Source organism: Stegostoma tigrinum, chromosome 8 (genome assembly GCF_030684315.1).
Source record: "Stegostoma tigrinum isolate sSteTig4 chromosome 8, sSteTig4.hap1, whole genome shotgun sequence".
Lineage (NCBI taxonomy): Eukaryota > Metazoa > Chordata > Chondrichthyes > Orectolobiformes > Stegostomatidae > Stegostoma > Stegostoma tigrinum.
Genome location: NC_081361.1, coordinates 48,801,309 through 48,825,857, shown reverse-complemented (window position 1 = coordinate 48,825,857; position 24,549 = coordinate 48,801,309). Strand labels below are relative to the sequence as shown.

Sequence of the window (24,549 nt, the reverse complement as noted above, 5' to 3'; positions counted from 1 at the left end):
CCTCCTGGTGGGATTTTTTAATTCACTCAATTTAAGGGGAACCTGTGCTTTTCTGTTAAAAGTAACAGCTATATGGTGGATCTGGACATAAACTAGTTATACTATGGTGATGTTTATTGCATGGAATTTGGAAATGGCTTTGAGTGTGTCTAAGTTTTTCTGAAGTAGAAGATAAGAAACCTTGGAGTGCAGGTTCATAGCTCCTTGAAAGTGGAGCCCCAGATAGATAGAGTTATGAAAAAGACATTTAGTATGCTTGCCTTTATTGGTCAGTGCATTGAGAACAGGAGTTAGGAGGTTATATTGCAGCTGTAAGGGACATTGGTTAGGACACTTTTAGAATGCAGTGTGCAATTCTCGTCTCCCTGCTACAGGAAAAGATATCGTGAAACTCGAAAGGGTTCAGAAAAGATTTACAAGCATGTTGCCAGGGTTGCAGGGTTTGGGCTATAGGGAGAGGCTGAATAGGCTGAGGTTATTTTCCCTGGGTGTCGGAAGCTGATGGGTGACCTTAGAAAGGTTCATAAAATCATGAGGGGCATGGATAGGGTGAATAGCAAAGGTCTTTTCCCCAGGGTAGCAGAGTCCAAAACTAGAGGGCATAGCTTTAAAGTGAGCGAGGAAAGATTTAAAAGGGACTGAAGGGGCAACCTTTTCACGCAGAGGGTGGTGCATGTATGGAATGAGCTGCCAGAGGAAGTGGTGGAGCCTAGTCCAATTTAAAAGGCATCTGGATGGGCATCTGAACAGCAAGGGCTTAGAGGGATATGGGACAAATGCTGGCAAATGGGACTAGATTAATTTAGGATATCTAGTCAGCATGGACGAGTTGGACCAAAGGGTGTGTTTTCATGCCATACATTTCAATGACATTTAAAAAGCATCTGGATGGGTACATAGGAAGGATTTAGAGGGATCTGGACCAAATGCTAGCAAATGGGACTAGATCAGTTTAGGATATCTGGTCAGCATGGACGAGTTGGACCAAAGGATCTGTTTCCATGCAGTATAACTCTACGACTCCATATAACTGCAGATTATTTGAAATCTTTGACAAAAGCTAAAATGAGAGAGTCAGCAATAAAGTGAACATGTAAGTAAAAGCAGAAATTGGTAAGGACGGATACTTCAAACAAATATCCCACATTTAGAATAGGAAGAAAATAAACTTGAAATTGAGATAATACAACTGGAATTAGCCAAGATACAGTTAGAAATGAAAAGATTTGAATTAGAGAGAGAGAAAAAAATAGAGGGACATGGAGTTTAAAAAAAAGCTTGAAATGGAAAAGGGAGGCAAAGCAGACTGAACCGAAAATTGAAGAACAACAGTCTCACCGAGAAATTCCATAGAATGCTTTCGTGTTAATTTATTGGAGTGGCATGTTCTGGAACCAACCAGCGAGCAGACTGTACTAGACTTGGTATTGTGCATTGTGACAGGATTAATTACTGATTTATTGATTCTGTCACAATGCACAATACCAAGTGTGGTAGCAGCAATCACAATAGGATTCAGTCTATATTCCAGTTTGAAAGGGAGAAGAGTAGGTCTAAGGCAAGTATTTTATGTTAATAAGGGGGATCTATGTGAGCATAAAAGCTGAACTAGCAAAACTGAATTAGCTGAGAGGCAGGTCATGGGGATGAAATGGCAAAATCTAAAAGGGACGTTTCAGAACACTGAGAATAAATAAATTACTATATAAAAAAAAGGGAGGACCCACCATGCCAGAGTGACCAAGTAAGATAAGGAGAGCGTTAAACCTAAAATAAAAGCATATAATTATGGAAAGATGAGCGGTGAGTCAGGAGATTGGTAAGAATGCAAAGAGCATCAGAGAATGACTAAAAGGTTAATCAGGACAAATAAATTAGAGCACGAGAGAAAGCTAGCCAGAAATGCAAAAACATATAGCCAGAGTTTCTGTAAAGTGACAGTTGTCATCAAGAAAATGAGAATATGGAACTAATAATAGATACTAAAGAGATGGGGAATGTACTGAGGTAAATACTCCGCTTCTGTCTTCACTACGGGGGATACAGTAATACCTGTAAAACAGTAGACTGAAGAATAAGACAATGTTCGGAAATTATCATCACTGGGGAAGCAGAGCTAAGCAAACTAATGCAGCTGAAAGTTGATAAATCTCCAGGTCCTGGTGGGCTTTGTCTGATGATTTTTAATGAGGCAGTCAATGAGCAGAAAATCCACTGGTGTTAATTTTCCAAAATTCATCACATTCTGAAAAAGTTCTAAGAGACTGGAAAAGAGGAACTATAATCTCATTATTCAAGAAGGGAGGGAGGCAGCAAACAAGAAGCTATAGGCCAGTTAGCTTCATGCCTATCATGGAGAAAGTATTAAAATGAATTATTAAAGGAGTTTATAACTGAGCACGTGGAAAAAGTCAAGGTAATCAGGAAGAGTCAGCATGGTTTTGTGAAAGGGAAATCGTGTTTAACCAATTTATTGGAATTCTTTGAGAGAGTAACACACACTGCAGATAAGGAGAAGCCATTGATGAACTGTACTTGTGTTTTGAGGAGGCATTTGAAAGGGTTCCACAACAAAGGCTATTCCATAAAGCAAGAGCTCATGGTGTGGGGAAAATATACCAGCATAGACAGAAAACTGGATGCTAGAAGTAAGCAGAGAGAAGTGGATTGCTTTCAGGCAGGATTTGACGTGTTGAGTCCAACAGCAACCCTTGCTGAACAATACAGATATATATGGAATGTGATAATGGGAACTGCAGATGCTGGAGAATCCAAGATAATAAAATATGAGGCTGGATGAACACAGCAGGCCCAGCAGCATCTCAGGAGCACAAAAGCTGACGTTTCGGGCCTAGACCCTTCATCAGAGAGGGGGATGGAGTGAGGGTTCTGGAATAAATAGGGAGAGAGGGGGAGGCGGACCGAAGATGGAGAGAAAAGAAGATAGGTGGAGAGGACAGTATAGGTGGGGAGGTAGGGAGGGGATAGGTCAGTCCAGGGAAGACGGACAGGTCAAGGAGGTGGGATGAGATTAGTAGGTAGGAGATGGAGGTGCGGCTTGGGTGGGAGGAAGGGATGGGTGAGAGGAAGAACAGGTTAGGGAGGCAGAGACAGGCTGGACTGGTTTTGGGATGCAGTGGGTGGAGGGGAAGAGCTGGGCTGGTTGTGTGGTGCAGTGGGGGGAGGGGACGAACTGGGCTGGTTTTGAGATGCAGTGGGGGAAGGGGAGATTTTGAAGCTGGTGAAGTCCACATTGATACCATTGGGCTGCAGGGTTCCCAAGCGGAATATGATTTGCTGTCCCTACAACTTTCGGGTGGCATCATTGAGGCACTGCAGGAGGCCCATGATGGACATGTCATGTAAAGAATGGGAGGGGGAGTTTAAATGGTTCGCGACTGGGAGGTGCAGTTGTTTATTGTGAACCGAGCGGAGGTGTTCTGCAAAGCGGTCCCCAAGCCTCCGCTTGGTTTCCCCAATGTAGAGAAAGCCACACTGGGTACAATGGATACAGTATACCACATTGGCAGATGTGCAGGTGAACCTCTGCTTAATATGCAAAGTCATCTTGGGGCCTGGGATAGGGGTGAGGGAGGAGGTGTGGGGGCAAGTGTAGCATTTCCCACGGCTGCAGGGGAAGGTGCCGGGTGTGGTGGGGTTGGAGGGCAGTGTGGAGTGAACAAGGGAGTCACGGAGAGAGTGGTCTCTCCGGAAAGCAGACAAGGGTGGGGATGGAAAAATGTCTCCCGCAACACATCCCTCACAACCCGCCTCCGCCACAACCGCCCAAAAAGGATCCCCCTCGTTCTCATACACCATCCCACCAACCTCCGGATACAACGCATCATCCTCCGACACTTCTGCCATCTACAATCCGACCCCACCACCACCCCCCCCCACATTTTTCCATCCCCACCCTTGTGTGCTTTCCGGAGAGACCACTCTCTCCGTGACTCCCTTGTTCGCTCCACACTGCCCTCCAACCCCACCACACCCGGCACCTTCCCCTGCAACCACGGGAAATGCTACACTTGCCCCCACACCTCCTCCCTCACCCCTATCCCAGGCCCCAAGATGACTTTCCATATTAAGCAGAGGTTCACCTGCACATCTGCCAATGTGGTATACTGTATCCATTGTACCCGGTGTGGCTTCCTCTACATTGGGGAAACCGAGCGGAGGCTTGGGGACCGTTTTGCAGAACACCTCTGCTCGGTTCACAATAAACAACTGCACCTCCCAGTCGCGAACCATTTCCACTTCCCCTCACATTCTTTAGATGACATGTCCATCATGGGCCTCCTGCAGTGCCACAATGATGCCACCCGAAAGTTGCAGGAACAGCAACTCATATTCCGCTTGGGAACCCTGCAGCCCAATGGTATCAATGTGGACTTCACAAGCTTCAAAATCTCCCCTTCCCCTACTGCATCCCAAAACCAGCCCAGTTCGTCCCCTCCCCCCACTGCACCACACAACCAGCCCAGCTCTTCCCCTCCACCCACTGCATCCCAAAACCAGTCCAGCCTGTCTCTGCTTCCCTAACCTGTTCTTCCTCTCACCCATCCCTTCCTCCCACCCTAAGCCACACCTCCATCTCCTCCCTACTAATCTCATCCCACCTCTTTGACCTGTCTGTCTTTCCTGGACTGACCTATCCCCTCCCTACATCCCCACCTATACTGTCCTCTCCACCTATCTTCTTTTCTCTCCATCTTCGGTCTGCCTCCCCCTCTCTCCCTATTTATTCCAGAACCCTCACCCCATCCCCCTCTCTGATGAAGGGTCTAGGCCCGAAACCTCAGCTTTTGTGCTCCTGAGATGCTGCTGGGCCTGCTGTGTTCATCCAGCCTCACATTTTATTATATATGGAATGTGTCCTGATTGGGGCATGGAAGAGGGAGCGGAACGTTGGAGTTGCCAGATTATTACTCAGACTTTTGTGCTGGGAACTGCGCCATCTGGTTTCTACGCAGTGGGTAGAAGAGTGGGAAGCTGTGAATAAGTGAAGCAAGATAACGCAGTAATGAGGATGGTAATGCCCGCAAACCACCCTCTCACTACTTACTGGCAAGTTTCTCATCTTGCCGCTCAACATTTGATTCCGAAATGGGACAGTTGGCTCTCGATGACAAGTAACTCCTCATGGATGATCTCATGCAGTTCTCAGAGTTTTGTTTCTGATGCTGCCATCGTTCAGGGGCTGGGAAGATTTTGCCCAAATGTTTCTACTGAAATAACTGACAATTCGAACTTCTCAGCCACCTTGTTAAATACAAAAATCTGAATGATAAGCGTATGTAGTTCATTCAGCTTTTCAAGCCGATTCTATTATTCAATAAAATCAAGGCTGATTTTAATGTTCCGAATTCCATATTTGCAAACACTCAAAAACCTTCTGCTTCCTATACCAACAAGAATCTATTTACCCCTGCCTAACGCAAAGTTGCACAGCAATCAGTGAAATAAAATTCCCCTCCTCTGTTGTAAAATCTTAATGTTAAGAGTGTCCCATGGTTATGGACTCACCCACCCACCCAACATCTTTTTCACAGTCACCTTGTCAAGACCATTCAGGATCTTATAAACATCCATTAAATCAAGCATAAAATTCTTACCTTTATGTTCAGTTCCTCTCATAATAAAGGATACCTGCTTAATCACTTGCTGTACTTGCATATTCACTTTTTGTGATTTATGTACTAGAACACCAAGATACCTCCAGACCTCAGCAAATCTGCAGTCATTTTCCATTTAAATAATACGCTGCTTTTTTTATTCATTCTGCCAAAGTGAACAACTTCACATTTTCCTACTTTATACTCTATCTGCCAGATTTTGCCCGTTCACTTTATCCAGCACTCTGCTTGCTCCCTTGGGCTTCTATCAGGACCCACTCCATGCAGTAATCACTCACACCTTGCCACTCCCATCCAGCAGGACCATCAGTCTCTGATGGCAAAGCAGGATGTCAATGAGCCTCTCCCATCAAAATCTCCATTTAGCCTTCTCCTCGCCCCTCTATGGCCCTGAAGAAAGGTCACTGGACTTGAAACATTAGCTCTGCTTTTGCTCCACAGACCCTGCCATATCTGCTGAGTCTCCCAGCAACTTCTGTTTTTGTTTCATCTGTCACCAATCTGCCCAAGCCAACTTGGCAATGTCCTTCTGAAGTTCTGCAATGTCCTTTTTCCCAAGTTCTTTTTATTGAAATGTATCACCTCACATTTCTCCACATTGAACATCATCTGCCACGAATCTGCCCACATTAATCTGAAAATGTCCTTCTGAAATTCTGCACTGTTCTTCTCATGGCTTACAATGTTTCCAAGCTTTATATCGTCTACAAACTTTAAATGATGAATTGCTAGCCCAATGTCCATAGCACTTAGGGGTTCAAACCCATCCTGGTTATTGCTACATTTAAGGCCTTAACACGTTGTTTCCAATGCATGTAGAGAAAATCCCCCGGGGCTTGGGACCCATGCTCATCAATAGAGGTTTTAAGCATGAAAGGTATAGTATTTTGTGATTACGTTAGTAGAATCATTACCCAGAGGCATGGTCCAATAAATCACAGGTTCAATATTACAGCAGTTTGGGAATAACTTAGACAGAGATCAGCCACAGCAGTTCATATTGACTTCCCTCTCCCCCTTCCCCTCCCTCCAACTAATCTGGGTTTATTACAGACCCAAACTATCACTTGGGTTGAGATCTGAGTTCCGTGGCTACTTGGCTCAGCTAATCACTGTCTGAAGTGATAACATTGGAATGACAAATTTGGAATTTAATCTATGAAATTCAAAATTTCTTTAAATAACCAATCAAAGATTAAACCTGCATAAGAGGCAGTAATGTTACCACAATAAAATGCGTGTGTTTAATACCATTGAAAAATAGCTCTGTCTTTGAAGTTCTCAATCATACAATCATAATTACAGGTAGCTATTTCAGGCCTATTTGGAAACAACCTCAAAGAACAATCATTTAATAGTTAGCTGCGGCTCAGCTAGTAGCATTCTCGCCTCTGACTTGGAACGTTATGAGTTCAAGCCTCACTCCAGGGCGTTCAACACAAAAGCTAAAGAATGCAGCAAAATTGGAGGTGCTGACTTTCAGGTGAGGCTTTAAACTGAAATCACTCATTTCAGGTGGATGTAATAAAGCAGGGAAATGTCCTGACAAATATTCAGCCATAAACCAACATCACAAATAATGAATCTCTGGTCATTTATCCTTCTGTTGTTTGTGTGATTTTATTGTGTGCAAGCTGTCTACCTCATTTCCAACATGGCAACAGTGGCACCATTTTAAAAGAACTTTATTAGTAGAAAACTGATTTAGGACTCTTGCTTTTACTCTCTTTATCTTCTGTGTCTCTCCCTGAGTAACATCCCCTGTTTCATCCAATGCTACGACCACTGATTCTAATTCACCCACACTAATAACGCCATTGGAAAATGGACTGCTCAGATCTGGGGTTATTCATTGGTTTGTGCTCTGCTATCTGGCTGTAGTCAGAGTATCATTTAGAACATTACTGTGAACAGCAGAGCCACAAGTTAGAAAGTGAACAATCATTGCATTGTGAGTCATTTTGGAACGCCTGATATGCCGCAGTCAGATGAGGGCAGGTTCTTGCACCAATATAACTTCTCCATTGAATTTTATCCAGTTATTCAACAATGCCCAGGCTTTATAACAATGACTGAACACTGGGTGATATTCCAGGTTAACACTCCAGGACGATATTACAGGCTAGCATTCCCATGTATCTATGCATCAACATCTTCCAGACAACAGTAAAACTGCTTGCGATGACACAAGTCCTTGGATTTCCAGGAGCAGACGAAGCTATCTCTATCCATCAACACGCTGACTGATGTATAAGCAATGTGCAAACTTGGCCAGTTGCACGATCTGTGTATTCCATTAAAGCCCTGTTTACAGTTCCGGTCGGAATGCTAATCGTGCCTTCCTCACCTCCCGACTACACAAGTGCCAATTTATAAACTATTTTATATAGAAAGAAATGGAACACTGTGCAGTATTAGAGTGAGCTAATGGTGACACAAGATCCATGCCAAGAAAAATAACTCTTGGAAGATAAGTTTGCCATGCCAAGTTTGTATTTTCAATCAGATTATTGAAAAAGAAAAGTCATTGAGTTGGTTACTAGCACGTTAGAGCCATGATACAGGAGGGGAGGAAGCTCAAATCCCAATCTGAAACTGTATTTCGTATAATTTGTTAGTTTGTAAGCTGACAACAGAGAGAGAGAGAAAAACAAAAGGAATAAAGCTGTCACGTTGTCATAAAAATCCAACTGGCTCAGCTCAGCTATTTAGTGAAAGGAACAAAACATATGAGCACAAAACTTGGCCTTCTTCGGGCCTTTGAATCGGATGTTACCAGCATCACCCACATCCTGGAAACAAAATGCGAAAGGAAAGCTCTGGCATTTCCCTTGTGGAAGCAGCCCTTATATTTGCATATACACTTGACCATACAGATGATCGAACTAGGGGCATGATGCCCAGTCACCAGAGCTGGCAGCGATTCCGGCGAAATGAGAAAGAGAATATACATTTTATAAACTGAGCAGGTAATGAATATAAAATTTACCGATTCTTTGGAAACAATTCTTTCCAAGATTCAATAATGTTTTGATCGGGAACCTTCTTCGGCACATTTCTAGTGTTTTTTTATTTTTAGATCCTTTTCCACTCTTAAGGACATATACAAACAGATGTGGGATCAAGCTTATTAAAATGCAGAGTTGGGGCTGGGTAAACAGTCAACTAAGCATAACTCTGATGCAGGCTACAAATACCAAGGGACAAACCTTACTCATTCCATCTATGGACAAATCTGGATCCAAGTAAAACAGTTCTTTCTGAATTAGGTGTTTATCTGAATCTGACTGACGGTATAATCAAAGTTTTCACTTCCTTGCCCAATACTCTTCCTGTTTTCAAGTTTTGTTCCCCAGTCCATTTAGCCAATATGCTTCTTTCTCTCTCGTGCTCCATTTGCCTACACTTCCATCAAGATCATGTCTGTACACAGTGCGTGACAATCAGTGTTATTAGTTTTGAAGAACAGTCATACTGAACTTGAAACGTTAACTCTGTTTCTCTCTCCACAGCCCTGCCAGAGCTGCTGAGTTTTTGTTTTTATTGCCGATTTTCAATGCTTTGTTTCTGAATGGGTCTTGCTAAGCTAAACAGCAAAGCCAATAACAATCTTGTCCACATCCTAAATCCAAACTAACATGGAGGTGCCAGCCGCACCTCAGTGTTTAGCGTATTCACTTTTGTGCCACAGTCTAGCGAATTCAAGTTTCCCCTTTGAAGATCTGAAAACAGAATCTAGGCTAACATCCCGGTGCAGTGCTGAGGGAATGCCATACTGTGGAGGTGCCACCTATTGCATGAACCGAGACCCTGCCCATTTCTCAGGTAGTGACCTCCACCACCCACCCACATCCTACATCAAGTGTCTTGGCCAACGTGTAGCACTCAGACACAAAACAGATTATCTGATCATTTGTATCATTTGTGTTTGTGGGACCTTTCTGTGTACAGAATTTGCTGCTGAGTTTATCAAAAATACAACAGTTTCGACACTTCAAAAAATACTTACTTGGCTGTGAAGTAACTGGGGATGTTCGGAGGTTTTGAAAAGTGCTACAAAAATCGAACTTTTTGTTTTTGAACTGTCCAGTTGCAGACATGGACCAATGATCAAAAATCCCCACTGGAAAAGTCCTATTGCCCACTCAGTGACAACCAGAAGGCACCACAGACTGTACGTAACAACATGGGACCCTAAGTACTTTTACCTCATCTATCCACTGAGCCAATTAAGGAATCCTAACCATTAACGTGAAAGAAGGGAGAGATCATGGGAATGATAAGACAAACCTAGTGACACAAAAATACTGAAACTGGGCCATCAGAACTCAGCAAAACACAAGTCAGTGTATAACACAGGAAATTCTACATGGGATAAAACGACACCCAAGAAGTCACTGATGCCATATCTGAACGGAAGAAAAATAATAACAGAATTTTATCAAAATATATTTTAAAATAAAGTAACATGGTAATTTGTCATAAAAGAGTTTTGAATATGGGATTTAGGGAATATCTTAGCTGCAAATGCAATAATCCATTCTATTTAGATTGTTACATGGGCTATAAAAGAATAGAGGCAACAGCAGAATTGGGAAATCGACAGCTTAAATATCACAATTGGGTTTTCTAGCTGAAGATTTTCCTCGTTGTTGGAGAGATTTGATCTGAAACTGCCGACTAACACAGGCATTCTGACTCAGTTTTCTGTACAATGGAAAAAAACTACCTTGAATGCTGGGAACACATATCTCTCAAGACAAGGGCTCATTGTCCATCAGAAGAAGTTCAGCCAACTCATTTAATCTGTAACGCTGCCATTGGGTTGGGTCTGAGGAAGGTACAATATAGCATTGCTCGCAGCACTGATTGTGTCAAAAGATGTAGTTAAAGTAAATGTGTAAATGAAAATGGCAGTAAGTGAAACTCTATGACTTAAAGAGACCATATTTTACCAAAGAGAAAACTGATGACAAGAACCAGTTAAATAAATCACAACAATTAACAAAAGAAATAGTCAGCAAGTGGAGGCAATTCAAGGACAATAATTTAGATCCACCAACCTTTACTATTAACATTCTATAAACAAGGAGAAGGTATCATGCTGTTTGCGGATTTGAGAAAAGGCATTACTTTCTTGCCTCCTCCAAGATGTTTACTGCTCTCCAGCCACTGCTTCTAGATACAGCCTACATAACTGTGAATGTCTAATTGACTATCTTGAGATGTCTTACCCCCCCACCCCACTTCACTTGCATGCATGATCTCACAATTGTATGGTACACTGGAGAGTTCAAATAGTCAGCATTCTACCCTCGGAACCTAGACAGCTCACAAGAAACTTGTATATACTGTATCCATTGTACCTGGTGTGGCTTCCTCTACATTGGGGAAACCAAGCGGAGGCTTGGGGACCGCTTTGCAGAACATCTCCGCTCGGTTCGCAACAAACAACTGCACCTCCCAGTCGCAAAACATTTTAACTCCCCCTCCCATTCCTCAGACGACCTGTCCATCATGGGCCTCCTGCAGTGCCACAATGATGCTACCCGAAGGTTGCAAGAACAGCAACTCATATTCCGCTTGGGAACCCTGCAGCCCAATGGTATCAACGTGGACTTCACAAGCTTCAAAATCTCCCCTTCCCCCACCGCATCCCAAAGCCAGCCCAGTTTGTCCCCTCCCCCCACTGTATCACAAAACCAGCCCAGCTCGACCCCTCCCCCCACTGCATCCCAAAACCAGTCCAACCTGTCTCTGCCTCCCTAACCTGTTCTTCCTCTCACCCATCCCTTCCTCCCACCTCAAGCCTCACCTCCATTTCCTACCTACCACCTCATCCCGCCTCCTTGACCTGTCCGTCTTCCCTGGACTGACCTATCCCCTCCCTACCTCCTCACCTATACTCTCCTCTCTACCTATCTTCTTTTCTCTCCATCTTCGGTCCGCCTCCCCCTCTCCCCCCATTTATTCCAGTTCCCTCTCCCCATCCCCCTCTCTGATGAAGGGTCTAGGCCTGAAACATCAGCTTTTGTGCTCCTGAGATGCTGCTTGGCCTGCTGTGTTCATCCAGCTCCACACTTTGTCATCACAAGAAACTCTCACCAGCAATGTGTAAGCAAATAGATGATGATGCACATCAAAAAATATAAACAAAAATTGTACTGAACTATTTCAAATTGTACGTTATCCTGTTCAAACAAGTGATTGACCATTTATACCAGTAAACCTCAAATCACTGACAGACCCCTACAGTGCACTTGTTAATTTACTTGTTTTCATTTACATCAATTATTAAAAAATGCCTGAAGAGATGGCCCCTTTGAAATGGAGATGGCTTCTTTGAAAGGGCTAGCCATTTCTTTTCCCCATTCCTCTACTCCATGGCCCCGTAAACTTTCCCTCTAAGTATTTATCCAGTCCCCTTGTGAATACTGCCATTGAATCTGCTTCCACCAACACTGCAGTCAATGCATTCTAGAAAACAACAACGCACTATGCAAAGGAAAATGTTTTCTCTTGTCAGTTCTTGTTCTTTTGACCTTAAATCTGTGCTGTCTGATTACTGATTCTTCATCCACAGGGATCAGAAGGAACAAATGACAGCAGGTCATTTGGCAAGTGCAGCCAGTGAAAATGGGTGGTCAGGGGCAAAGAAAAGTCTAAGGTTCCATCCTGTTTAGCTGGCTCCAGCCAGGGATTTGAGTACGGATATGTCTGGGTGGAGTGGCGGAAAAGGCAAGGAAATGGAATGGTATCAGTGTCCAAATGGGGGAGTGGGGGTGTTGGGGGAGGGGTGGGGGGTGGGGGGTGTTGGTGCAAGAGACAAGCGGGGATTCAGCCAAAGGTTTTGTTCTTGACTGTTTTGTGCTGACTATGCTCATAATAACCCACAGGCACATACAGGGTGGCACAGTGGCTCATTGGCTAGCACTGCTGCCTCACAGCACCAGGGAGCCGGGTTTGATTCCACCCTCGGGCAACCTCGGGTTTGGAGTTCACACATTCTCCCAGTGTCTGCGTGGGTTCCCTCCAGGTGCTGTGGTTTCCTCCCACAGTCCAAAGATGTGCAGGGTATGTGGATTGGCCATGCTAAGTCACCCATCGTGTTCAGGGTAGTGTAAATTAGGTGGATTAGACATGGGAAATGCAGGGGTAGGGGAATGGGTATGGGTAGGATGGTCTTTGGAGGGGCAGTGTGGACTCGTTGGGCTGAAAGAACTGTAGGGCTTCTATGATGACGGGTGACGACATGATTCAGTCAGATTGTGAAGGTCCCACAGTTAACAAGTAGGTCTCACTTACTGGCTGGACTTACATATTTTAATTGCAAGGTGTCAGATTACCAGCAGTGTCAGTAAAACAACAGCCATCACGAGTCCTCTTGAACACAGTAACAGGAAACTAGAGTACATAAGAACTCGGGAAAAAAACGGAAAAGATGATTCCAAAGGAGCCGTCAAATAAAAGGAGACAATTTGTTTATTTAGAGATTAAATTATGCAATCATAGGAACATAATGTTTAAGTATACAGGTCAACAGAACAAGATCATTTACTCTTCGCCCAAAAATGCCATCTATTAAACCTGCTAGAATGAAGCAATTTTTAATTAGTGCACAATTGAAACTTTCTTAAGAGTTCATTACAACAAATCAAAATGTTTCCTAATTTCTCTTGACTCTTTGCAACCAATTTGAAATCCGGGCAGAACTCTAATACACGCATGAGACTTTGCAAGTAAATTTCTAATGGTTGTTTTGTTGGCTTGTGCGAATCCAAACATCTAGTTCACACTCATTCACGGAATGTTAAAGAACAGGAATGCAAACGCTTTGTTGCCCTATGTCAGAATTAACACCCTATCAAAATTCATTGCACTCAAAGCAAAAATAATGCTACTTAACATTTCACAAAATTAATGTGCACACGAGGCACAATTCTAAAATGTACAGCTCATCAGAGAAACAATTATTTTAAAAGCAAATTATTTTGTGCAATTTTTAAGCAACAACATAGTTATATGTGGCTCAAGGGGAATCAGACTTTAAAAACATCAATGGGAAACTCGCCAGCACACTTGCTGTTCACCTCTGGCCCCTTGAGCTTAATGACCACAGAATCATCCCATTCAACATAACGTAACTTTGATCTTTTAATCAGCTCCAATCAATATTAAGATAAGGCTGTTCAAAGTCTGACTATTTTAATCACAAATCATTCTGTTCTGCTGAAGCAGTTCTTTAATTAATGATCCAGCAATACTCTGGAGTTTGAAGCTCATATTTTTAGTAGCCCAACTGCACAACCTTAGGGACTAAATGTTACATCCTTACAGGTGGTTGCAGCCTGCCACCCCTGAAAAACAACAGCAACCCGTTTCCAAAATTCATCGTATCACCACCTTCCATATTGCTGATGGGGCCATTCCCAGGAGAAGGGCTTGGTCCATTAGCCACGGGGATTGGGGTAGGGTAGCTTTCCAAACCATGACCACCCGAACATATAGACATGTTCATTTTTGAGCAAGTGCCCTAGATGATAAAAAGGAGCAGGCATCTCCTGGTTTTTATCCCCCTCGCTTGTTCAGCCATTTCTCATTCACCACACAGCAGGCATTACTTCATTTAGTACAAAACAGGTATCAAACTTGGGATCTTCCCACCTTGTACCACTCAGTACAATAAATAGCCATGCATTTATTGACTGAATCATGGCAAGGATCTCATTCAACATGCCTTTAAAGACTTGATAAATTACAACCATACAGAAACCCAACTACAATGTATAAACGCTCATTAAAAAGTTGAATGAGGAAAAGACAGGCAATACCACAATGAGAACATGAAGTGATGAAAAGTAACTATGCTAATCTTTAGGAGATGAAGTACAAAGACAGAGGGACCTTTTTGTAAACATTTTAAAAGCTGATTGTTTCCTATCCATTGAAAGTTCCTTCGGAAACTGAGCAGCCTCACTTTATTTAAGCCTCTACTTTAGGCTTACAACGATCAAAATCAGTCAGGAAATCCTTCATTCTTCCTTCACAGCTCACCTGAATATGACAAAAAGAGCCCCAAGGTAGAAACCCAGAGGCAACAACTGGAGACTCAGTTAGACCAAAAGGCGTAGAGACCTCGAGAGAACATTAAACAGACATACATATCCACAAGCTATTGAAAACAATGTACAGAATCACAGAGCATTACAGCAAAGTTTGCAGCCATTAAGACTGTCAAGTCTGAGCTTGTATTGTTCTTCGCATGATTGTCTCCTGTGCTCTCAAACATTCCTGTCTTTTAAACAACAGTCAAATTCCCCCTTAAAAGGATTTTGGTTTACGATTGCGCAGCTGCAAATCCGAGAGTGTCTGCATGAATGAATGAGTGTGGTTGAGTAAAAGGTGTGTGCAGTTGGGCAGGTGAATGTGTGTTTGCATGCACGTGGATGGGCGAGAGAGTATTCAAGTCTGTAGAAAGCACATGAGTGAAAGTGGGTGGGCAAATGCATTAATATCAGTGAAGGAAAGTAAATGAGTGTGAGTGAGAATGTGCATGCAGTTGAATGAACATGTGGGTGAGTCAGTATGTGCATACGGGCAAACAGTTCATGTTCACTGTGTGTGCCTAGAGGTGCATGTTGGGCAGGTGACGGAGTGAGAGTCTGTAAGTATAAGAGTACAGAGAGCACATGTTAATGCTGTGTGCAGTTAGTCTGTTTTCTCACTTAGGCTGCTAGCAACCCCCCAAAACAGCTGTTATAAAAACTCATGTACACTGCGCAAGCATGATAGCCAGGCAATATAAGGTTAGAATGGTGACTCTGTGGTTAGCACTGCTGCCTCACAGTACCAGGGGCCCAGTTCAGTTCCCCCCTCAGGTCACTGTCTGTGTGGAGTTGCACATTCTCCCCATGTCTGCTTGGGTTTCCTCCCACAGTCCAAAAGATGTGCAATTTAGGTGGCCTGGCTGTGCTAAATTTCACATAGTGCCCAGGGATCATGGATTAGATTAGACTACCTACAGTGTGGAAACAGGCCCTTCGGCCCAAAAAGTCCACACCGCCCCTTGAAGCATCCCATACACCCCTGAACACTACGGGCAATTTAGCATGGCCAATCCACCTAGCCTGCACATCTTTGGACTGTGGGAGGAAACCAGAGCACCCGGAGGAAACCCACGCAGACACGGGGAGAATGTGCAAATTTCACACAGTCATCCAAGACTGGAGTAGAACCTGGGTCCCTGGTGCTGTGAGGCTGCAGTGCTAACCACTGAGCTAGCATACCGCCCCTGGGAAAGCCATGGGAAATTCTGGGTTATAGCTCTTCAGAGGGTTGGTGTAGACTTGATGGGACAAATGGCCTGCTCCTACACTGTAGGGATTCTGCGAAAAGTTGACATTTTACTTTGAGCACAAATTAGCTTCACCCAGCTGCAAGAAGATCCAACCACACATTTTTAGAGATAAGAGCTGGAGAAATCTGGTGAATTATTATGATGGCCTGTGGTATCAAACTCTACAGACCTAACAGGACTTAGCTGCCATTCTGCAAGTAACGTCTTAGCTACAACTAATTCTGTAATTTTATCCTATTCTGCTCCCACTCTCTACATAGTGCAGCACAGATTGGACATCTGCACAGACACATTTTCTGTAAGTAGAATTAACATTAAGTCACAAAATTGTTCTCAATCAGGCAAGGATTGGGAAGCTAGCAATGCAGCAAAATGGCCAGTCTGAAGGCCCAGTCAGATTGGCAACTTTTGTTCCTCATGAGACAAAAATAAGCAGGAGCAGCTAATGAAATGTTTTTCTGAGGAGATGAACTTTGTCAGGTAATGAGAGGAAGAGATTCAATTCCCACTATCAGGTTAACCAAATCAGCCTAACAATGACATTGCAATGAAGAACTCACTTCCCACTGGAAGGGCAGTGGGATGGTAATGGGGGTAATTTGTGGGGTTCCATCAGGGAAACTAGAAAAAGGGTAAGAATAATAAAATCTTAGTGTGGAAACAGACCATTCAGCCCATCAGTCTACGCCAACCTTCCAAACAGTATCCCAAGACCCACCCCTATCATATCCCTGTAACTGTGCACTTCCCTTGGCTAATCTAGCCAGTCTAGCCATCCCTGGACACTATGAGCAATCTCGTATGGCCAATCTGCCTAACCTGCACATTTTTAGACTGTGGGAGGAAATCCATGCAGACACAGGGAGAATGTGCAAACTCCATACAGACAGTTGCCCAAGGGATGGAACTGAACCTGGGTCCCTGGGGCTATGAGGCAGCAGTGCTAACCAGTGAGCCAGAGAAGAGAAAAGAATGCAGATACTTCTGTTTTTGTCTATGTAGGTTAGTCACCGAAAGGATTAGGCTCTGTGTGAAGCTACCCATGTCTGAATAGTCAATTGCTGACACCATCTGCGTAAATGAAGAGTGGCCCATTGGGCAAATTGCCCCAGGTCAAAAATTGTTGTGGGACTCCACCCCAGAGACAGTTTACAAGTCAGAAAAGGTGAAAACTGCCAGAACGAGTCCCACTAATGAAAGCATGTTATGCGTGTTCTTGTCTCCCAATGATAATATCAGAAAGTGAATATGATCCACACTAACCACAAATTTAGCAGAAGCCAAGAACTGGCACAGTGTCTGCAGAACACCCACTCACTCCATACCAGCCCTCACTTTGTGTCTGTTAGTTTTCCTGTGGTCAACTCCATTTTATTTTGTTTGCTTGCTTGAATTATAAACTTGAAGTGTCTCAAATTCCAATTGTATGATATAATTTAAAATATCTTTTAGTGGTCACCCAGCTTTATTATTATAAGTTGTGAATTTTAATTCTGCTTCATGCTAAATAGCAGCATATGCAGAAATACTATCCGTTCTTCAGAGGCATGGAATGTTAACCCTTACTTTGCCGAATAACCTGTGGGAGAATGTTCTACAAACTGCACCCAGCCTGTTACATTGGAAAACTTGATGTTTTTGTTTTGGAATCCTGATGGTTGCTCAAGGGAATTTAAAAAACAAAGGTCAAAAGTTTTAAAAAGTAAAGACAAAAGATGATTCCAGGTGTGGTAACTGAATGATGGTCGGGAAACAAGGGAGATAGATTGACAAGACACAATGGGAAAGAATCTTGAGAAACTCACCTTTTAGTTGGGAAAATTATAGAGACATAGAGACGTCCAACTTGTCCATGTCGACTAGATATTCTCCATTTATTTAGTCCCATTTGCCAGAATGAGCCCATATCTTTCTAACCCTTCCTCTTCAGATACCCATCCAGATGCCTGTTACATGTTATAGCTGTACAAGCCTTCGCTACCTCCTCTGGCAGCTCATTTCATACATGCACCACCCTCTGCGTGAAAACGTTGCCCCTTCGGTCCATTTTAAATAGATTTCCTCTCACGTTAAGCCTTTTGGACTCCCTACCCTGGGAAAAAGACCTTGGCTATTCAGCCTATCCGTGCCCCTCATGATGTTATAAACCTCTATAAAGTCACCCCTCAGCCTCTGGTGCTCCAGGGAAAACAGTCCCAGCCAATTCAGCCTCTCCCTGTAGATCAAACCGTCCAGACCAGGCAACATCCTTGTAAATTATTTCCGAACCCTTTCAAGTTTCATAACATGTTCCTATAGCAGGGAGACCAGATGGTGAAAATTCCGAAGAAGACTGACAGTGGCCTCGAAAAGTAAATTCTGTTTCTCTCTTCACAGATGCTGTCAGACCTGCTGAGCTTCCCCAGCACTTTATTTTTGTTTCAGTTTGCAGTATCTGCAGTATTTTAATTTTATTTAATTCTTCAGTCAACACTGTCAGGATTTTTTAAACATCTGTTCTAGGGATAAGGGTTTCACTGGCTGGGCTAGTATTTGTTGCTCGTTCCTATTTGCTCTGGAGAAGAAGAGCAACCACCTTGTACTGCTGCAATTCTCAGGATGCAGGGATACATGTGGCATTGTTAAAGAGGGAATTCCAGGATTTTGACTCAGCGACATTGAAGAGAAGGCTGCATATTCCCAAGTCAAGATAGTGAGTGGCTTGCAGGGAAATTTGAGTGGGTTGGTGTTCCCATGTATCTGCTGCCTTTGTCCTTCTATATGGTGGTGGTCATGGCCTTGAAATGTACTCTCTAAGGAGCTTTGGTAAATTTCTGCAGCGCAAACTCTCCTGCCACTGTGTGTCAGTCATGGAGGAAATGAGCACTGAAGGAAGTGACTAGCTGCTTTGACTTTATTGTCAAGCTTCTTCAATGCTGTAGGAGCAGCCCTCTTCCGGACAAATGGGAAGTATTCCCTCACATTCCTGACTGGTGCCTTGTATGTACAGGCAGTCCCTGGGAAGAATGGGGGCCAAATGTTATTCCTAGCCTCTAATGTGCTCGTATGGCTAGGCCAGTTTGATTTCCGGTCAATGGTAAACCCCAGGATGATGATAGTGGAGGATTCAGTGAAGGAAATATCATTGACCCTTGAAGATTAGATTCTCTCTTGTTGTCAATAGTTATAGTCTGGCACTTGTTTGATGTGAATGCTACATATTAGTTCAATTACTACTGTCATTATTAGTATGTTGTCCAGGTGTCGTTGCACTTGAACATGGACTGTTTCAATATCTGAGGAGTTGCAAATGGCGCAGAACATTGATGATTGCACAATGAACTTACCAACTTCTGGTCTTATGATGGAGGGAAGGTCATTGATGAAGCAGCTGAAGAGGGTTGAGCCTAGAACATTGAGCCTGAGAAACTGCTGCAGAGATGTCCTGGAGCTGAGATGGCTGACCCTCAATAATGACAAGCATCTTTCTATGGGACAGGCATACCTCTAACCAGTGGGGTGCTGTCCCAATGATTCCCATTGATTCAAGTTTTGCCTGGGCTCCTTGATGCTGCACTCGGTTAAACGTAGCCTGGGTGTCAACGGCAGTCACTTTCATCTCACCTCAGGAATTCAGCATTTTTTTCCATGCTTGGGCCAAGGTTGTAATGAGATCAAGAGCTGAATGGTCTTGGCAGAACACAAATTGTACCTAATTGAACAGGTCATTAATTTGAAATTGCTGCTTGATCACATTTTTGATAACACCTTCCAGCATTTTGTTTATGATTGAGTAGGCCGACAGGATGATAGGTAGTAGTGTTGGATTTGTCCTGCTTTTTGCGCACAGGACATATCTGAGCGGTTTTCCACATTAGTCAGATAGCTATCAGTTTTGTGGGTGTACTAGAACAGCTAGAAGAAAAGACAACTTTATTGAGCTCAGAAGAACCAGACAAATAAAAGTTCAAAACAACTGTGACATGAGAAATATCATGAGTCTAGAAAAATTCAGAGAGATTGCATTGTGACTAAAGGTTTGAAATCATCACTTATAGAAGGCAGGTGCTGAGTTTAATGTACATACTCTAATTGATGTGTAAACCATCCAGGAACTTGTGGGGAGGAAGAGGTACTGTGAACACAGAATGATCAGACGTTTCCTTCTGATGCCAGCCTCAGACAAACAGCTGATCATCTTCAACCAGCCAGTCAGTTGCATAAAGTTGCTGCATTTATACATTGATTGTTATTGGAACATGCCATAACAAGTTAGAGCTAGTACTTAACAGCGCAGGTACCTTTTCAATAACAAGATCTGTATTTCTGCATTGCCACTCAACCTTGCTGGCTCAGACATGGAACAACTGAAACTGGAATCTCATTCTCACTGAGAGCTAATTCTAACTTAACAAAATTGTTCACAATTTAAGGAAATTACCTTTTGTATTTTGACCCAGTCTTTCTTTCCCTCTCTATTTCTCTGACTGTATCATTTGACTTTAATTCAGTATTTCCTTCAGTTTTTTTTCTCAATTCTTAAATCTCATTGGTCATTCACAAAGATTCAAAATGCCTTGTTGCCTTTACCCTTCGGCTATCAGTTCACCCTTCAAACATCTGTCAGGCAAACAGATTTGAGTTGAAGGTTCCACATAAAGTCTAGTTAATGGGGAGCAATGATGACCAAAGCCTGGCTCTATGCTGACTAAGTTGCATTTAATCAGCATTTCTACAGGTACAGGTGCCAAATATTCAAAATAGATCAATTAAACAGAGCCAAAACAGGCAATGATAGAACTTTCAAAAGTTATCTTACTGAAATACTAAATTTTGCTTCTCTCTCGGCAAATCCTGTTTGAGCTGCTGAGTTTTTCCAGCATTTCCTGTTTTTATGTAAGACTTCCACCATCTACAATATTTTGCTTTTGCTTAAAATTCCAACAAAACTAGTTACTCTTCAAGCTCAATAGCTTGCAGAATCCCTGATCCAATGTGGAACTGTAGGCCAGGGTAAATTGTATATTTGATGTCCAGTTGCACGTTGCCCACTCACACACACAGAATTAGGTCAGTTTTTTTCCTCAACAAAACCAGCAAATAAATTGACTGTAAGGACCCCTTGTAAACATATCCACTTTCCCCAGCTTCTGGCTGTAGTAACAATAAGCTTAGTTGAATAGTTATCATCGGCGGTCCCTTGTAGACTAGAAAATAAATAACATGTAAATACATTTTACAGGGAGAAGTACTGGTACAGTATGGTATTCTACAAAAAGTAGAATGAGTATACCTTGATTAACTTTCCCATGCAACTCAATTAGACCAACAGTGACAGGACTGACCCTCCGGTGGATCTCTCTCATTTGCAATGGAACAGAACAGTAGGTGATTGTCTTCACAACAGAGGAACACACATCATGTTTTTAATTTCGCTTAATCCAGTGAGTTTACTATAACCATACTGGGTCATTATTGTCTTTTCATAGGGCAATTTTTAAGAAGCATAACCTCCATGTTGACATTTTATACTAAGTGACCTGTTATTGATGATGATGATTTTAACTGAACCACATTATATCCCAAGTACCAAACACATTTACATTATTTAAGGTATCGAACTTGAAAGAGTTGGAAATCATCTTAATCATTACATTTTAACTTCCAAGCACTGACTAAAATGCACGGATAATCTTCAAAGGAGTTGTAAAGACTCTTGAGTTCCACGGTGTGTGATTTAATTTTTAAGTTTCATTCACTCTAGCAATGGTTGGGGCATTTTATGCTAGTCAACCAGAAGAATTCACACCAGACTGTCGAATCTATTTGCACGGACTGAGTGGGAGACAGATCTCAAGCTGAGAACTCACTCATCTCCGACACAAGCGTTAGATTGCATTGTACACCCTCAGGGATACAGGCTGCCAACTTTGGCACCCCTGGGAGGCAATGGGGGGGGGGGGGGCGTGGTGAGGGGTGGGTGAGGGAGAAGGGTTGAAACGCCTGATCCCTTTGCAGTTTGGACACTTAGCAGGTCTGACAGGTTATTCGTAAATTAGAGCTGTGCAAATCGCTACTGTGAGCTGCATTTTTCAAACTGAAAAGCAAAAACCAATTCCAACTTGAAAGGCTGAATGTTTGCAAAGCCTGGTGCCCGTTTACAGAAAGACGATTGAAAACAAAGATAAACCTTCAAAGGGGATTTTATTTACAAGTACAGAAGTTTTAAATCGGATTCAAAAACAAACAAAAAGTCTGTGCTTGCTAAAGTTTGGTCTGAAATCGACACCGTGTTCATGTCAGTGGCTTCTCTTCATTTACTTAAAGTTAATGACAAGAACAGTCCCAGGAGAATACTGGGAGAAAGAAAAATAATATAATTATCATTCTCCGTGCATTTATCATCCAAAGTTCTGCAACGTCCACACAACGTCGAGTGCAACCGCGCACACAGATTTGCACCAGATTTATTTCCATGAAAAAAAACTCTCTAAAGTCTGAATAATTCGAGATGCGTTTTAACTGTAACTAATCCTCAGCAAATATTCGAAGAAAAACTGCCTGAATTTGCAGATGATGTTGTTCCCTTACCGTTAGCGAAGCGGTGAAGCACCAGGTTTGATCCAAGGAAGAGGAGGAGAGTTTGGAAGTTTGTAGCCCAGCCTGGGGGATGTTTAGCCCCGGCATGGTCCATTGCTGGATTCGCTACTGCTTTTCGGCACATCCACATTCAGCGGAGCTTTATCTTATCTCGGGAGTTGTCACAGAACCAGAGGGATTCTGTGTCGTTCTCTTTTTTTGTTGTTGTCGTCGCTTTGTTGCCTCGCCAAGCCTGCTTCTGCTGCAGCCCCTCTATAAACTCTGCACCATCGCCGCTGTCCGCTCGCACACGGCTTGTTGCTGCTCCGACTCGGGGATGTTGCAGCCAGACTCCACCGGCTCTCAGAGCCCTCTCAGTCCCTGCAGCTCAAGCTGGGCCAGCCACACAACAGCTCAGCTACGCCACCCTGAGCAGACAACCAGAAATTCAGCACCACCCCATCGAGGTCATTTCATGCCCCAAGAAATATAATTGGCCACTTTGCGTTTCTTCTCTCACATTTAGCGCTGCAGGAGGCAGGCTTACTTACCTCTGTTTCCATTTTCCTGAAACAGGTTCCTAAACCTGTCGTCAGAATCCGCTGGGAAGAAAGACAAACCAACGCCAGTATCCTCGACCAAGCCAAAACGCCCAGCTTTGAGGCACTGACCACCCTTGATTGCCCACATGCCCAACATGAGACTCCCCAAGCGACTACTCTACTCCCAACTTCAAAACGGCAGGCTAACCCCGGGTGGGCAGAGCGAGCGATCAAGGCCTCATGGGGAAGTGCAGCATTCCCACAGAATCCTGGGAATCACTGGTCCACGACAGTCTAAAGTGGAGGAGGAGAAGATGTCAAGCACCTTGAGACTTGCCTTGGGGAAAAATTGGAAGCCAGATGAAAACATCAAAAGGAGTGCGCTGCCACAGTGATGCCCCACCCACCGCTTGCCGTGACCACCTTCTGTCCCAAGTGTAACAGAGCCCGCGGCAGCTGCACCAGTCTGTGCAGCCATCTATGGATTCACCCTGAGTGAGGAAGAGAGTATCAGAGATAATGGGAACTGCAGATGCTGGAGAATTCCAAGATAATAAAATGTGAGGCTGGATGAACACAGCAGGCCCAGCAGCATCTCAGGAGCACAGATGCTGCTTGGCCTGCTGTGTTCATCCAGCCTCACATTTTATTATATTGAGGAAGAGAGTCATCTCTGTCTGCAAGGGACCGCCGACGATGACGACCATTCAGCAACAAGCGTTACTGACCAGGAGACTGTCCCACTCTTAGCACCACCCACAAGCTGATCAGAAACATAGACAGGCTGCTTAGGCAGGTTACTGTTGCGAAGTTGGGTAGAGGACTTGCGCATTGGAAGGCAGGATGTTGGAATTTAGTATTTGTAAAATATAGATGTTTATAAAATGATAGGAAGGAAAGAAATGTGTGGTCTCTTTAAAAGATGATGTGCTTTTTCTAAGCTTGGGGATTTTAAAAAAATTTGTGGGTTTGCAGGTGCACACAGCACCCGAATTGTAACATTTATATCAAAAGGCTGAATGGTTAGCAGGCCAAGCTGCAGTTTTTTTAAATAAAGACAACAAGTTTTGATTCTTATTTCTATTCTCCTGGTCATTTTATTTCCTTTTTTACCTTTCCTCTTACACTACTGCCATACAGCAGTAGTGCTTATTTTCCCCAGCACCCGTGTGTGTGTGTGTGTGTGTGTGTTTGTGTGAGTGTGAGGGTGCAGGATACAGTGCAAAACACCAGGGTTGTGTGGATAACTTTATTAATATTGCACCACCATGAAAAACACCCATGTGGCCCAAAATACCAGAGACGAGCACAATGCTATAGGGGCAATACCTATGCGGAAGAAAGATTGAAGGGGAGGGTAGGGATCAAATCAAAATAGAGTTCGACAGGAAAATAAAGCACTCCACTCCCTGTGGTCCCCACCTGTCCCGAAAGACATCAAGGTGTTGGTGGA

General features: G+C 43.4%; 1 protein-coding gene across 4 annotated transcripts in view; it reads right to left on the bottom strand.

Moving 5' to 3' along the window:
- The window catches only part of ror1 (receptor tyrosine kinase-like orphan receptor 1), a 280,910-nt gene extending 257,938 nt beyond the window's left edge, over positions 1-22,972 (bottom strand). For all 4 annotated transcript variants that reach the window (XM_048539649.1, XM_048539650.1, XM_048539653.1 and 1 more), the window contains exon 1: positions 22,567-22,972. In XM_048539649.1, coding sequence (XP_048395606.1) covers positions 22,567-22,705 — 139 coding nt within the window. In that variant the 5' untranslated portion in view covers positions 22,706-22,972. The remainder of the gene's footprint in view (positions 1-22,566) is intronic.
- Between the last annotated feature and the right edge of the window lie 1,577 nt (positions 22,973-24,549).